Source organism: Rana temporaria, chromosome 4, assembly GCF_905171775.1.
Source record: "Rana temporaria chromosome 4, aRanTem1.1, whole genome shotgun sequence".
In the NCBI taxonomy this organism is placed as follows: domain Eukaryota; kingdom Metazoa; phylum Chordata; class Amphibia; order Anura; family Ranidae; genus Rana; species Rana temporaria.
In genome coordinates this window covers 318643614-318660790 of record NC_053492.1, presented here as the reverse complement: position 1 = coordinate 318660790, position 17177 = coordinate 318643614, and the positions used below count along the sequence as shown (strand labels likewise).

General features: G+C 37.4%; 1 protein-coding gene across 20 annotated transcripts in view; it reads right to left on the bottom strand.

Moving 5' to 3' along the window:
* Positions 1 to 17177, bottom strand: part of AFDN (afadin, adherens junction formation factor) — a 284571-nt gene that overhangs the window by 112824 nt on the left and 154570 nt on the right. For 13 of the 20 annotated variants that reach the window (XM_040350667.1, XM_040350660.1, XM_040350652.1 and 10 more), the window contains 8 exons: positions 15894 to 15914; positions 15107 to 15252; positions 13522 to 13616; positions 12900 to 13165; positions 10701 to 10844; positions 10387 to 10585; positions 9850 to 9953; positions 7028 to 7108 (listed from right to left, as the gene is read on the bottom strand). In XM_040350667.1, coding sequence (XP_040206601.1) covers positions 7028 to 7108; positions 9850 to 9953; positions 10387 to 10585; positions 10701 to 10844; positions 12900 to 13165; positions 13522 to 13616; positions 15107 to 15252; positions 15894 to 15914 — 1056 coding nt within the window. The remainder of the gene's footprint in view (positions 1 to 7027; positions 7109 to 9849; positions 9954 to 10386; positions 10586 to 10700; positions 10845 to 12899; positions 13166 to 13521; positions 13617 to 15106; positions 15253 to 15893; positions 15915 to 17177) is intronic. The other 7 variants (XM_040350654.1, XM_040350662.1, XM_040350663.1 and 4 more) reach the window with 1 other exon arrangement.

The following is a 17177-nucleotide window of genomic DNA, read 5'->3' as shown; positions in this document are numbered from 1 at the left end:
TTTCTTGGCCATTTTTCAGAGAATGATAACACACAAACATTTCTTTCACTCAAGGTTAGTGTTTGGCTGAAGCCATTTATTATTAAATCAACTGTGTTTACCCTTTTAAATCATTATCACAACAGAAACTACCCAAATGACCCTGATAAAAAGTTTACATAGTCTGGTGATTTTGGCCTGATAACATGCACACAAGTTGACACAAAGGAGTTTGAATGGCTATTAAAAAGTTACCATCCTCACCTGTGATCTGGTTGCTTGTAATTGGCGTGTGTGTATAAAAGGCCAATGAGTTTCTAGACTCCTGACAGACCCTTGCATATTTCATCCAGTGCTGCACTGATGTTTCTGGATTTTGAGTCATGGGGAAAGCAAAAGAATTGCCAAAGGATCTGCAGGAAAAGGTAGTTGAACTTTATAAAACAGAAAAGGGATATAAAAAGATATCCAAGGAATTGAGAATGACAATCAGCAGTGTTCAATCTCTAATCAAGAAGTGGAAAATGAGGGGTTCTGTTGAAACCAAACCATGGTCGGGTAGACCAACTAATATTTCAGCCACAACTGCCAGGAAAATTGTTTCGGATGCAAAGAAAACCCCACAAATAACTTCAGGTGAAATACAGGACTCTCTGAAAACATGTGGTGTGGCTGTTTCAAGATGCACAATAAGGAGGCATTTGAAGAAAGATGGGCTGCATGGTCGAGTCGCAGGAAAGCCATTACTATACAAATGCCCCAAAGTATCCCGCTTACAGTACACCAAACAGCACAGAGACAAGCCTCAAAGCTTCTGGCACAAAGTGATCTGGAGTGATGAGACCAAAATTTAGCTTTTTGGCCACACAGAGATGGATTGCTGATGTTTTGGGGATGTGCGAGATAAAAAGGCACAGAAAATTTGGTCAAAATTGTTGGCAAGATGAATGCAGTATGTTATCATAAAACACTGGAGGAACATTTGCATTCATCAGCCAGGAAGCTGCGCATGGGATGTACTTGGACATTCCAACATGAAAATTATCCAAAACACAAGGCCAAGTCGATCCGTCATTGGCTACAGCAGAATAAAGTGATGGTTCTAAAGTGACCATCTCAGTCTCCTGACCTCAATATCATTGAGCCACTCTGGGGAGATTTCAAATGTGCAGTTCATGCAACAAAGCCCAAAAATGTACAGGAACTGGAGGCTTTTTGTCAAGAGGAATGGGCAGCTATATCATCTGAGAAGCTAAAGAGCCTCATCCACAAATACCACAAAAGACTTCAAGCTGTCATTGATGTTAAAGGGGGAAATATACATACTGGGGTATGAAAACTTTTGATTAGGGTCATTTGGGTAGTTCCTGTTGTGATAAGGATTTAAAAAGAGTAAACACAGTTGATTAATAATAAATGGCTTCAGCCAAACACTAACCACGTGTAAGAGAGAATTTTTTGAAAAATGGTCAAAGAAATAATAAATTCTGCCAGGGTATGTAAACTTATGAGCACGTGTGTGTGTGTGTGAAGTGTACTACCAGAAGTGTACTACATGAGACAGATTACCTTGATGTAAACTCGATTAGTGAAATTTGACCTAGGCACATATATATCTGTAGTGTTTTCTTATTTCTCTCCAAAGCCCCAAGTCCCGTATCTTTCTGCTTCTCCGTTCATTCTATGGTTATCAGCATGAGAACTTCTGACAAGTTATCTGACAACTGAGACGAAAACCTGCCTGAAATTTGAGTGAGGGGTGGGTGCTATAAATAGATTAGCAGAGAGCTGGTCTGTTCACAGCACAGCTCTGCAAGTCTCCGACTATGTGGATGGGGGGTATGATTTATGCCAATCAGCTGTCGCACAGCGTGTGCCAAGACTTCACGTCCAGTGCTGAACAGGAAGAGAAAATGTCTAACATTATGTGCACTTTCCAAAGAATATAGCAAGTTGAAGACCGCAGATATGCAAGTAAAACTTGTGTAGGGAGATTTATTTCATCTCTGTATCACCTGAGGCGGTTTACTTCACTGGGTATATGTGGTACGACTTTTGGGTACTGATGTTGTGCTTTACCGATTCTTTTTGATATTTCACTGTTAGTTTTGCCCTGGTCAATGGTCAGAGGAATTAACACACCCCCAGCAATCTTGAAGAATATAAAAAAACACCATGCCTTTATCTGAAAGTCATGGTAAGGTTTAAACAATTAGGTGTAATTCTGCGATTGGGATTTGATTGTACTTAAGTTTTCAGGTGTTTAACTTTAACAACTTTAATATAGGGGAACAGAAATATTCCTCAGAAGTGCAAAATGTTTTCCTTCACGGCAAAGAGCTCTCAAACGTAAAAGGAAATTGTGCATATGCCAACTTGCCGATGTAATGTTTACATGCACCTATATGGAAAGATTAGCAATGCAAGATAAAGCGAATAATGGGCTTCTCCTGCTCTTTATTAATAGCTAGTCCGTACTAACCACAAATCAAATGATCAAAATGAAAGATGAGCTTGTACAATGTCTAAAGTGTTTTTGTCCACAAGATCTATTAATGACTACCTCACCTGAGACCTGCACAATCCAGATTGTTGGCACTAGCAATGAATATACAATGACCTTTACCTATAAAAATGGACCTCCTAATGATGCAATACCCAACCATCCTATATTTTTAGTTTTTATTCCCACTATCATTTATAACTTGTCTGAGGATATGTTGTACCACAATGTGTAGTCCATATATGCAACAAAATAAAGTATTAAGAAAAAAAAACAAAAAAAACAACAACAATCTATACAAAGGCACACGTTTACCTTGAGTTTAAATTAATCATTTTTAATGTAATGTTTAAACTAGATACAAAATTGTTAAATATTTTAACACTCATTCTTTCTACAACGTGTTAACACATACAAAGAGATAACTACCTGGAAGCTAAAAAGCCTCAATAAAACCTATGCAAAGCTTAAAGTATCTCCAGCTTCGGATGCAATGAGCATTACACAAAGCAAAGTAAAAAGAAACAAAGTTAAGCGCACACAAAAAAAAAAAAAAGTCAAGAATATGGATAACACACTTACTGTAGCCTCGGTTCTTCCAACAACTGAAAACCACATTCTTTCGGAGATTTAATCTTGGTATGAAGAAAACCGTGCTTTCAGCCTGAATTCACCTGCACTCTAGTCTGACTGCTGGGTACACGGCACATATTGGGCTAATGCAGCTACATGCTCTGACACAGACTTAGGCATGTATCAGCACTGGCTAAGAACACAACATTCAGTCTATTACGTAACATCTGCAAGGCAGATTTGCCTTTCAGTTAACTTCTAGCTTTCCAAGACTTAAAAAAGAAGGACAAAGAAAAGTAAAAAAACATGCAAAGGTTTTTTTTTCAAGAAAAACACCCAGAATTAAACAGGAAGCAGTATTTTGGCTCGCAGTAGAGAATAGTAGTTACCAGCATGCTAAACAGACTGAAAAATGGACAGATTTTGCACAAGCTATTTCTAGCTCATCTGGATTTCATAAAATGAAACCGCACTGTGGATCTGTGTAAGGCAGCTATGAACACACCACTGCTTTTTCAGCCTTAGATTGATACAGTAAGCAAACAGGGAATAAAATGTCATGAAACTAAATAAACCTAGTCTAGACTACCAAGTATAAAAATATTAGCTGCAAAATAAAATTAACATTGACAGAAGAGGGTAACGGGGAGAGACAAAAAAATAAATAAATAAAATAAACTTTTGTTTGGCATATGTAGGTAAAGCTTTAAATCTGAAGACAAAAGACCTATATCTGCTACCCAGATTCTTGTGCATCAGTAAGATTTTGGATTAACAGAAATTTAAATTCTGGCCGATTGACCCAAATAAGATAAAGAGTCCATTGAGGGACAAGACTGTAAAAAAAAAAAAAAAAAAAAAAAAAAAATTTTTATATATGCAAATTTTGTTGCAGGGGATGCCAAAAATCTTATTTGCATCTTAGTGTAGACTTCTAGGAAAATCAGTGAGCCAATCACACAAGCAGGAAATTATGTTTATGGGGGGCGTTCTGCGTACAGAACACCTTCAGAAAGCAATTTTGCATTGCATTTTACAGAAAAAACAGCGGCTACAGATTGGAAAGGTAATTCATTCAATTAGATTAATGCAAAAAGCACAGCGCTCTCAAACATATATGAACATGATTCAAAAATAAATGATTATATATGTGATAAGCAAAAAAATAATAAAAAGGAAAATAGAAATGCACATAGAAAAAAAATTGCGTCCTTGCGTTTAACGCCTTCAAAGAAAAAAAATGGCAGCTTACCAAATAGTGTTGGCCTCCAAGCTAATGGAAAAGCCAAACAACGCAGTGGGGAAGATAGTTTCCCAGGTACTGTATATCCACAAAAGGTACTGTAGGTCCTGGCAACTCCCACATCACAGACACATAAGTATATAAATGAAAAAAAGACCATAGCACGATACTGTCTAAATGATTTATTAAATGTATAAAAAACACTCACAAGGTCATCCATTATGTGCGTGGTCATGTAAACGTTGCAGCAATTGCCAAAAACAGTGTATTGAGCGGCCGAGTCGTAGAGTCACGTATGGTCCCACCCAACGCGTTTCGACAGTTGTCAGGGACTCCTACGGCCACTCTATATACTGTTTTTGGCAATTGCTGCAGCATTTACATAACAGACTTGTTTTAATAGATGACCATGTGAGAGCACTCTGTTTTTTTATATATTTAATAAATCATTTAGACAGTATCATGCTATGGTCTTCTTTCATTTATATACTTATGCACCTGTGCGAGTCTGATGCAGAAGTTACCAAGACCTACAGTACCTTTACCTTTGTGGATATACCTGGGAAACAATCTTCCTCACTGCGTTGTTTGGCGTTCCCATTAGCTTGGAGGCCAACACTATTTGGTAAGCTGCCATCTTTTTTCTTTGGAGGGGTTATCACACAGAGGACTTGCCACACAGAGGACTTGGGGAAGCAGTTTTTTTTTCCTATGTGCATTTCTATTTTCACATCTCATGTGCTGGATTTGAACGGGACATTGGATTTCATCACTAATACCCCTTTTTCATATATTTTATTTTCTCCAATCTTCGTTTTTTTGTTTATCATTATTATAATGTTCATTTCCTTTTGAAACATGTTCATATATGTTTGATAGTGCCGCACTTTTCACATTTATTGCTTGGTTCATCTATCTAGCTATCTATCGATCTACATACACATACACACACACACACACACACACACACACACACACACACACACAGAGTATATACTCGAGTATAAGCCGAGGCACCTAATTTTAACACAAAAAAAAAAAAAATGGGAAAACGTATTGACTCGATGCTCCCCGGCCCTTTACACACTTGTAGAGGAGAACGGGGGTTACATGTGTGCCAAGTTTTGGGACCTACGGCCGGCACCGGGTCCCCAAAATTAACAGAGAAATTACCGTTTTAACATGGAGTCTATATAAGGGGTGACCGACTTTGAAAAATCGATGCTCTCCGGCCATTGGTCCCCCGGACAACAAACTTTGCAAACTTGTAGAGGAAGAGTGGGGCTATATGTGTGGCAAGTACCGGCCAGTACTGGGTCCCCAAAGTCCGGGAGATCAAGCGCAAAATAGTGACTCGGGTATAAGCCGAGGGGGGCATTTTCAGCGCAAATAAAGTGCTGAAAAACTTGGCTTATACGTGAGTATATACGGTAATTTGATTTTTTTTTCCATGAAAGTGGAGTTAAACTTTAATGCAGAGAATTCTTTGAGGTAAAAAAAAAAGAAAAAAAGAAAGAAAAATAAAAAACCTGGTGGATATATGCAAACCATCACCTTGTAAAGCAACAAGTTCCGTTTAAAATATAAATTTAAAGGCCAAACCCATGTGTATGCCAACAAAATAAAGAAAATAAATCGATACCTTCTCCCCCCCCCCCTTTTTTTTTTTTTTTTTAGAAGTGATCACCCTCTGTTCTGAGCTGCATAAGGACTTCAAAGAGCTAGGGGAGGAGAAGCAGCATTACACTGGTCTTCTCAGTAAATGGTTGTGCCGGTAGGGGGGAGGGGGTTCAGCACCAGTCTGATCACTGCAGGAGAGCAGGCTGAGTTCTTAACACATAGATAACCGACTGTGCTGTGCTCTCATGCCTAGCATGGTCGATTTGTAATACTATGTAGATGGATTGGCAGGAACACCAGGTATTTCACACAAAGAAAGCAATACAAAGAGAACAGGACACTTTTTCATACAAGTACATGGTATAGCAGTTACATATCAGAAACATGAAATGTTGGGTTTACATATTCTTTAAGAAGATACACAGGGGGAAATGTTCACTAACCATATTAAAAAGATAATTAAGTGCCTTGGATCAATATCTTATTTCTACAATATTACCAACACCTGCCAAAGTTGCAAAACTGCATTCAGGCATTAGGATTTGTTTTACCTTCAGGCATTAGGGGGTTAAAATGCAGAGGGTGTTAAATCTGGTATGCAGTTTCAAGTACACCTAAAATCCATGTGTCCGATTACCTCACACACATTCTGTATATAATGCTGTACATTGTATGTACAGGTGTAAAGTACATACATTTTATACATACTGGTGTTCATTACATACAACCCTAATATTGTACATTAAAGTGATCGGAACTTCCTGTTTTTTACAGGAGCAGAAAATCTGAAAGGGGACACTTTTTTCCAATGAAAACTGTATAAGAGGAGGATTTCCCTTCACTTTGGAGATATTTCCTCTAGTTTTTAGGACAGAAAGTGAGGAAAAATCTTCCCAATATTGCACAGAAGAAAAAAAAGAGGTAATTATCTAGTCCCTACTTTATCTAAACAAACGACCAAAATACATTTTAGCTTAATATGGGTTTTAACAAATTAATATTCCAAGAAACACTCCATTATCTGTGCTAAGCAACCTTATAAACAAGCGATTCTCTTCTTTACAAAAGATATAAATATTGGCAAAAAATGTAAACCATCAGTTACTCACCTTTGCAGCAACAATACTTAGGCCCATGCCATTCTGCTTCTTCAGCGTCACAGTGATTATTTCAGGGTCTTTTCTTAAAGGCTAAAACAATAGCAAAACAGTAACAAAACTGTGAATAAAGTATTAGTGTACCCTTACCTTGTAAAACAAACCATTTAGCTTAAAATAGAATAGATAGGCATCACCTTTTTGTACAAATATGAAAAAGTAAAATTCCTTATTTTTTTTAATACAATCTCTGTTCTCAGCTGCATAAGGGGCTTAGAGAAATGAAGATGGAGAACTAGCAGCACACTGATCTTCCCAGTGAATGAATGTGCATGGAAGCGTGTCAGCCCAGGTCTGCCCATTGGGGGACAGGCAAGCTGTGCTCTCAGCACAGCCAGAAAACTGGCCACACTATTGCAGTTATGCCTACTGTGGTCAGTTAGAAACAGGAAAGCAGGGGGAATGGCACAATGACCAGGTCAATAAACCACAGATTATAAAATACTGCAGCGCAAATATAGAAATATATATATATATATATATATATATATATATATATATATATATATATATATATATATATATATATATTAGTATGTATATGCAATATTGCTGCTCCATGCAGAGGCATACAGAAACCCTATAACATATCATCACATATACAGTGAATGGACAATACAAGATGTATTGTTTTATTACAGGTTTTGCTTTATTTATTTTCATGCATCTGTATATTCTACTGGTATATACAGTGTGCAATGGACAGTTAGTATATTAGCATGTGATGGATGCACACTTTTTACTACTGATGGTATCTATGTAATGTGGACAATATAGTGATCACGATCTCCAAGTATTTCACAAAAAAATAAACAATACAAAGAGCACAGGATACTTATTTAACACGTACATGGTACAGACTGACACGTATCAGGAATATGAAACATTGGGGTAACATGTTTTTGAACAAGTAAAAAATAAAATAGAAAAAGTGCAGCGCAAAACTCAAATATATAAATGATACTGGTATACTCAAACACCAATACCATAAGTGTGAATATGAATATGCAGAAAAAAAAAAAAATATTAAAAATTAAATACAATTCAAACAAACAGTCCAAAAGTCCATAAGTGTCAGAAGATGAGTGAATTAAACGAAAATAAATCTCCACCACGTGACAATCCACCAAAATTTTGAAGTGATCCCTCCACCGTTGTAGATGGCTACTCTCACCTTCATATATGGACCACTGAGTTAACAGATGGTCAATAAAGCAAATCAAATAGGCAGGTCATGAACAGGAACCAGGCTGATGTATTAGATCCTCATAAGACAACCAAACCGCAAAGGACAGGTGCATGTAAAGAGATAATCACAGACTAAGTGCTCACTGTTGCAATGTGTGGATTTATTCTTTAAAAGAAGCAAAAGTCAGGCTACTCACATTTGGCCAGACAAAAAACAGCATGAAGTAACAATCTTTAGGAATGAACAGCAGATGAGCGACGTGATGTTTCAGGCTCCTAAACCACCGGTGGTTTAGGAGCCTGAAACATCACGTCGCTCATCTGCAACAGTGAGCACTTAGTCTGTGATTATCTCTTTACATGCACCTGTCCTTTGCGGTTTGGTTGTCTTATGAGGATCTAATACATCAGCCTGGTTCCTGTTCATGACCTGCCTATTTGATTTGCTTTATTGACCATCTGTTAACTCAGTGGTCCATATATGAAGGTGAGAGTAGCCATCTACAACGGTGGAGGGATCACTTCAAAATTTTGGTGGATTGTCACGTGGTGGAGATTTATTTTCGTTTAATTCACTCATCTTCTGACACTTATGGACTTTTGGACTGTTTGTTTGAATTGTATTTAATTTTTAATATTTTTTTTTTTTCTGCATATTCATATTCACACTTATGGTATTGGTGTTTGAGTATACCAGTATCATTTATATATTTGAGTTTTGCGCTGCACTTTTTCTATTTTATTTTTTACTTGCTTAGGATTTTTGCGAATTTCCCTTAGTGTTCAGCTGGAATTACCAGTGATCTGAACCCTGGGGGTCTGTATCACATAAATACACTTTAATATCATCATTTTTTTGATCTATATATTTGCGCTGATTGCACCCTGTTTTTTATATGTTTTTGAACAAGATCGAGTAAAAAGGGGTTAAAGAAAAAATGTTTTTGTTGTGTATGACTTGATTTTGATAGCACACAAATTTTCCTTTTCTGGATGTGTCCTAGCGGACCCTGTCCAGTCAAAGGGCCAAAATATCGCCAAAATACCAATATCCAATAAAGAAGGGGTATACTTTTTGGCGGTAAGACATATCCCGAGTTCTCCTAGGGATCTGTTCGGGTTTCTGGTTGAATATATGTTTATTTCAACAAATTAAACATATCGCAATAAGGCAAAAGGCAGTGATCAAAAATGTCATAGTATCAACATGTATATGAACAGATCACAAAATGCGACACTTTCCATAAAATCATGGGCAGCTATGCTGCTTGCAAGGAATAACGAAATTCTGTCCTGATCATTTAAAATATACCTATGATTAAAGTTATAGACTCTTAATTTCTTTGTAAATAGGAAAGCATACAAAATCTGCAGGGAATAAATTAAATTATTCACTGTTCTAAAAAATGTATGTGGCGTTTATCTATTACAGATGATTGATTATTCATGTTTATTTGAAAAGGTAGTCTTATCTCTTCTTTTTAATTGTCTTTACCTTTACATTACTATAGCATTTTAACAGAGATAGCACTTAAATTTTATTTATTTTTTAAATAATAATAATAATAATAATAAAAAAAAGCTACCAGATCTGCACTTTCACTCAGCATATGATTCTCATAATCGGCACCTTCGAAGAAAATTGTCCACGTCCCAGGTGAACGGGTATGAGGGATAAGCCTGCAAAAGCCTTTGGAGAGACAAAAAAAAAATATATAAACACCTTTTTCATTCAACACACACACACACACACACACTAAATACATGAAAATATGAAAATTGTATATTTTCTAAGAAAATCTTCACCATTTCACTTTTCAAAATGCTGTGTCTTTTGATTAAGACAATTTTTATATAAATAACCGATCTATACATATTCAGTCCAGTGTCTTGACTGAACGCAAGTACTCTTAAAGTTAACTCTAACCACAAAAACATATATAGTCAAAGAGGAAACCCAGGTTTACTTTTACTTTAAATAGGTCATGGGTCTATTTCTGAAAGCATTCTTAATGCAAGCATTTTTTCACACCAGTCTAAAACACAGTACTGTATACACTTTCACAACACATTTCTCCAAAAATTAAAGCTGCAAATATTTTGCAACTTTAGATCTTACAAACCTCTTTGGCATAATGGGTCCAAGAACTCCTGTAAACCATTGGGAATGTTTCGAACCACATCGCACGAATAGCCATCCTCGGGCAAAAGAAAAGGCAACTGCAAATCAGGATCCTCCTCTAACTGAACCTCTCGTCCATCACTTCGTGCCAATTCATCAGCAGTGTTTTCAGCAACAGATACTACATTCTCAATCAGTTCCTGTAAAAAAAATAAAAAAAATAAAAGAAATTGTGCAGCTTATTGGGATTTTTGTCAATTTATAAAAAAAAAAAGATCATGTAAACAGATATAGCACCATAAGCAAACTGATTACCGTAGGAATGTAAGGTTCATCTGGTGCACAGTGGTAATTCGTCAATAAAGCATGCAGTTGCAAGGAGTTTAGTTTAAAGCAGGTATTGTTAATGTTAGGGATATCTTGAGGAGAGTACTTGTCCATGGTAAGTAGAGTTGTTGCCTGCAAGGTAATAAATAAAAAAACAAATTCAGTAGATCAATACTGTGCACAGTATGGTGGCTTAGATGTCAGAATTTTGTACCTACAGCATTGGTTTGCTAAGCTCGGCTCTCATTACAGTTTAATCTGCATGGATGTACGATTTACCGGTGTTAGCAAGTGATTCTTCATCTCGCTCTTATGACTGCCCATGGCATAAAAAATACTGATAAGCTACAGACAACCTCCATGAACGGAGTGCTCCCACCACCTCATGCAATGCTCGCTCACCTCCCTTAAACGACCCTGCAAGGGGTCAAACACGCCTTGCACCCTGTGCAAACATTCCCTCCCAGGTATCATCAGAATCTTGGTGGCTCAAATGTAATCAGCAAAAGATTCCTTGCAAAAGGTTACCAAGAAGCCTGTATTGATCATCAATTAGTAATGGTGAATGTAATAGATAGGGCCTCTAATAAAAGATAAGCCAAAATTAAATATTTTCCAAGACCATATGCCCATATTCTTAATTATGGAGTACAACACAGAAAAGTAGAAAAGGTGTTCAAAAAACATTGGCCCATACTTACCACAGATAAGCATCTTAAAGAAATATTACCATCTAATCCAAAATTTACGTATACAGGAGCTTCAACTTTAAAGGGACAAAATCGCTAAGAATGTAGTAGACCCTCCCAACACACCAGATTTTACCTTTTTCCTCAGGTAAAGGCGTTTTTCCGTGCAGACAGTGTTATGCATGCGTTCGGCAAAAAGATTAAATATCAAAAGGGATACATTTTTAGCCACAGCGACAGGAAGGGAGTACAAAATAAGGGAGTGTATTACATGCCGTACTGAGGGTGTAGTTTACGCCCTACAGTGCCCTTGCCAAATTCAATACATAGGTCGCACAAAGCAAATTCAGGAATATGTACAAAATATAATTAAAGAATATGCCAAGCATAGCATATCCAGGCATTATGCAACCCACCATAATAAAGACCCCTCCTCCCTCTTATTTTGGGGGATAGAAAAAAAAAACACCCACAATGGAGGGGCACCAATAAGGTCAAGTCTTTGAGTCAGCGCGAGTGTTTTCGGATATATGAGATGCAAACATTACAGCCATTGGGACACATTGAGTTCGACATTAATTGCTTTATAAACGATTTTTAAGGCCACATATTTAATTAAAAAAAATAAAAAAAAATTACCAGCATTTTTAATATCTGTATTTTTTAATTTCCCTCTCCGTTAGGATATATATATATAGATTTTGTTAAAGCCCTTGTGTGTATTCAACTTGTGACTGGAAGTAGTTACGTCATGACCACGTGCGTTTTAACCCAAAAGTGTGTCATAATAGCGCAACGTACGTTTTTCAATGAGCAGTGCTAACATGAGGCCCTACACTGAGCATGTGCGGGTGTCTTTTAAACACCTCAACTGTATTCAAACTAGGTAATTGACATTTTTTTATATCCGACACTATATATTAATCGCGCCATAGCCGCAGGGCTCATTCCTCCAGATGAAGCCACGTGGGTTGTGAAACTAGTAGAGGTGGAGCCTGGTGGTGGACTACTACTACCTACTGTGTGAGACTCATTTTAATGCTTTTAAAATTTCATTAAATGTGAGTTCAATGCTAGCTGGGGTGAAGTGGTTTCATTTTTAACCCCTCGGATACTGCACTATAGGAGGCACTTTCATTTTTTTTTCATGCGTTGCTGAACTGTAGTCATTGTGGATTTAAAGTTTGAAGCAGCACAGTGGAAGGAGTACCTACCTGCTTTTGATTACTTTCATCCTTTGAGCCACCAAGCTTCTCAGACGATCCCTGGGAGGGAATGTTTGGACAGGGTGCAAGGCATTTTGACCCCTTGCAGGGTCGTAAAGGAGGTGAGCGAGCATTTCATGAGGAGGTGATGGGAGCACTCCGTTCATGGAGGTTGTCTGAAGACATCACACATATTAGCATGCAACTACCTTTATTTTCATTTACTGATAAGCTAACCACCCAATGACTACACTTATAAGTGTTCTGGTGCCCTCTTTGCCTTTCAAGCTTACCTGAACTATCCTGCTAAGGTGGCAATCAGCAGCAAGTTCAAGGCCCTGTTTTTCAGCCCAAGCCTCTATGTGCGCTAGTTGCTGGCGTATAATGGCACCCCAGTAGTGAGAACATAACCCAGAGTCTGGATCAGTGACCAGTCGGTTGAAAAGCCACATATTGATGAAGTGGAAGAGCTGAGAGAATAGCTGAATAGTAAGAGCTGCATTTACTCGACAGCGCCTCAGAAGAGACATAGCGCCAGTCAGGGTGTGTAGGACTTCATCTGTAAATACAGCAATATAAAAAAAATATATTTATATATTACTTTTAGGAATACCATAAAAGCCCACACCATATTGTGCTACATTTTCAAACATTGTATTTGTGACTCTAAATACAATCATTATAGCATTCACACCCAGGAACCTTGCAAGAAATATATATGTTCAGCGTGCATAAATTAAATTCTTGATTTTTACTCCCAGAAATCATTTCAAATACATACTAACCAATATATGTATACACTTTATTATAACTTCCATACCAAAACACAACAAAAAAAACACAACCAAAGAAAGTGAACACTAACATAAATATTTTAAAATCATGGCATGTTGTGCCGTACACTTTATTTCTGACCTATTTTTGGCTTTTGTAAGTTGTTCTCCTCTGGATCGTATAAGAACGCTGGCATGTAATTGCTTAGTTCTGACTGGAGGCAGTGCACTAAATACCTAGGTATGAAAAGACAATATTAGAGGAATTGATATATTCCATTTAGCAGTAAGAGATACGTTTCCCATGTTTAGTGCATTGAAAACTAACTGGATGTTCCAGAAAGCAGAAAGATACCATTTTTTCTTCCACTGGTTGACTGACGGTTCGGCACATTGTTACCGACATCTTAAAGAGCCTGAAGCACAACACGGGAAAGGCTGACTTGATTGATTTTATTAGGGACACGTTTATTTTACTTTGCATTCTAAAAAGTTATGTGTCCTGCAACCTTAATGAAAAATAAAACCTATTCTTTAGGTCTCCTTGACACAGTCAGATGTAGACTCAAGACACCCGTCCCCAAGCATGGCTACATGTGAACAGCTACGGTTGTATAGGCTTCGCCAGCCATTGCCATTTGCATGCATATGTCATTCCAGCCTCAAGAATCTGCCAAATCTTGTCGCTGGAATCCAGTGCATGCAGCTGAATACCTGTGTAAAGGAGGCCTATAAAGGCACTTCCAAATAAAAGATATGAACCTATATTTACTCTTCACTTTATATGTATTGCTACTATCAACTGAAGCTGTGTATTGCAATAAGGATATGTACGATCCCAGCGTACCCCTTTTCTTAGATGTTCTGATCTGGGCTAGCTTATATGAAAATGACAAACACGCAAGCATCACAAATTCCTTGCAACTGTATCCAAATGACTAATTCTAGATGTACGGTACCATGTTTGCATGGCTACACCCACTCAAGCGAATAAGCCCACCTTTTCGGTAAATGTGATATGACTATACTCTGTTTGAAGAAGACAAAACTTTAGAGGTAAGTTTTCTTGGTTGTTTGTGACCCACCTCCTTCTAAATCCACTAGATATGTTCATTTTAATTTTTTAAATTTCCAGAGACATCAGTAAGAAATACTGTTAAAGCAACCAAGATCGTATTGGCAAATGATCTGAAAACAGTCTTAATCAGCTTAAATTTTCCCATCTTCTTACATAAACAATGCTCCCATTTTGGTCTGTTAAATTTTACTTTGAAAGCCTATTGTTATATTTGTTCTTTAGGTACAAAAAAAAACAAAAAAAAACTGCCAATCCTTCCAGAAATCCAGTAAACACTTAATTTCACTGGCACACAGTTTGAGTTGCACTGAACTCTCAAGCAATGTTATCAGACCAGTCCAGCTCACCCATACAAAACCACAGAACATCTCCCATATATGTAGATAGGAGGTGGTGAGGTGTCCCGTAGTCCACATCAGGTGCAAGAACTGGTGTGACAAGGCTGCTGCTCCACAGATACACTACAGTGAATAAGTGATGTCAAACTAGGACCGAAAATGTTTTATGGAAAGACCTGAAAAAGCAAAACTTATGCAGCCGACACATCTGAGGAATTATAAGCTGCAATATATACAATTTTATGCTTGAATATAGATAAAATGTACACACCCAAAGCCATCACCATCAAAGGAAATGCAAGAGGTCTTACTTGAAAGCCATTTGGACCAAATGTGCCAAAACATCCTGAGCATCTAAAGTGATACGGCTGAGATCCCGATCCTGTTTAATAAAATTGAGCAGTTCCGATGCATTTGCCATCCAGAATGCAAGTGCTCCAGCGATGTTTTTTTGCTTCTGCACAAATTAGAAAAAATGAATTATAATGTGTTTTATATTGTTTTTTGAAAATCTATAAAACGCATAGACAGACCAGTAACATGATATGCAATATACACCAGTTAACAGATAAGAGCACTACGGTAGTTTTTTTTTTATTCTGTTTGTTACTCTTAATATATTCTGAGTGTATGTCCACAGGTATTAGATAAACCAAGTAAAAGAAGCCTAGTCTGGTAACTGATGTATATGTGTATCCAAGAAATATAATCCCAAGTATCACCTCCTATCGCTGTTAGTTGCCAGGACACAAATATCTGATACTGGTCTGTCAGAAACGTCAACCAAAAGAATGCTACGCCAGGTTAGATGAGATCCAAAGAATAGGAACCATAGAGAAAATATGAGTAAAAAAAGGAAAAAAATAAACTTTGCTTGCTTTTTTTTTTTTTTTCACACTGAGGTGCATTAAGCAGAGGATTATGGGATGCCAAAAAGCTGCACAGTCAAAAAGAATTTTAGTACAGCACAAGTCCAGTTTTGAATGAGTGTTATGAATTGTGCAGCCCAGCCATTTAAAGAAGAGTTTTACTCTTATATGAAAGCAGCGTGAGACCGAGCTAAGCTGGAGTAGCTGGGATTGTGTCTCATTGTCCTACCTGGTCACCCTGGTCTATTTCCTGGAGAATAACAGATGAGGAAATCAAGCAGAACAGAGAAAGAAACTTGTAAACAAATATGACAGACCAGATTTAAAACAGCTATTAAAAACTTACAAGAAAATAAAAATGTAATAGCACACAAAAACATATAAAGTTCTCAACCTAAGAACACAAGCAAGCTGCTGCCACCACCTAAAAATATACGTAAACAGCATATGTAAATATGAAGATACGTAAACTGCATATGTACATATGAAATTAAAGTGTTACTAAACCCACAGCAGTAAAAATCAGTCTGTATATGCAGTAAAGCATGCTAGTTATACTCACTGTTAACCCTCCACATTGTGTAAAAGGGCAAATTGATCCTGTCTTCTCTGATCCTCCCCCTTCTTCCACTGTCCCCCAATCCATCTCCTGATAGTACAGAGGCTAGGGGACAAGCTGCACATGCTCAGTTTGGGCTGTATTGCTAAAGAGTTAGTTTTTCTCTTGGCAGAGTGCATGGCCAATCAGCACTGTCCAGACAAAGGGTCGGGATACTGCATCTTTATAGGACAATCAGGGGAGAATGAAAACTTACAAGCTTTAACCGGACACTGATAGAAGTCACAAGACTGCTATATACTAATGAGAAAAGGTATTTAGTTTATATTTACCAAAATAATTGCATTTCTGTGTACTGTGGGAGACCACATATAGTGAATGCAGGGTCCTGGGTTTAGTCACACTTTAAAGCCAAATCCACACAAAAAAAACTTATATTATTTCAGTTTTAATTGTTTCATTCCAAGTGATTACATGCAGACCTCATTTTTTGTTATATTATAAAACAGCAACTCAGTAAATTAACAGAAGTCCACTAAAATACAAATTTAAACAGAGAATTAAGGGCCAGATCCACAAAAGGGATACGACGGCATATCTGCTGATACGCCGTCGTATCCCTGTTTCTATCTATGCGACTGATCCACAGAATCAGTTACGCATAGATAGGCAGAAGATCCGACAGGTGTAATAGTTTTACACTGTCGGATCTTAGGATGCAGTACCTCGGCCGCCGCTGGGGGCATTTCTCGTCGAAATTCCGCGTCGGGTATGCAAATTAGCACTTACGGAGATCCACAAAGCTTTTTCCCTTCGTTTTTTTCCGTAAGTGTTAGTTTGCCATCGCAAAATTAGGGCTGCTTTTACAAAGTGTAAACTTAGTACACCATGTAAAAGTAGACCCTTCTTTCCCGCATCGCTGTCAAATTTTTTTTATTTTTTATTTTTCCCGCC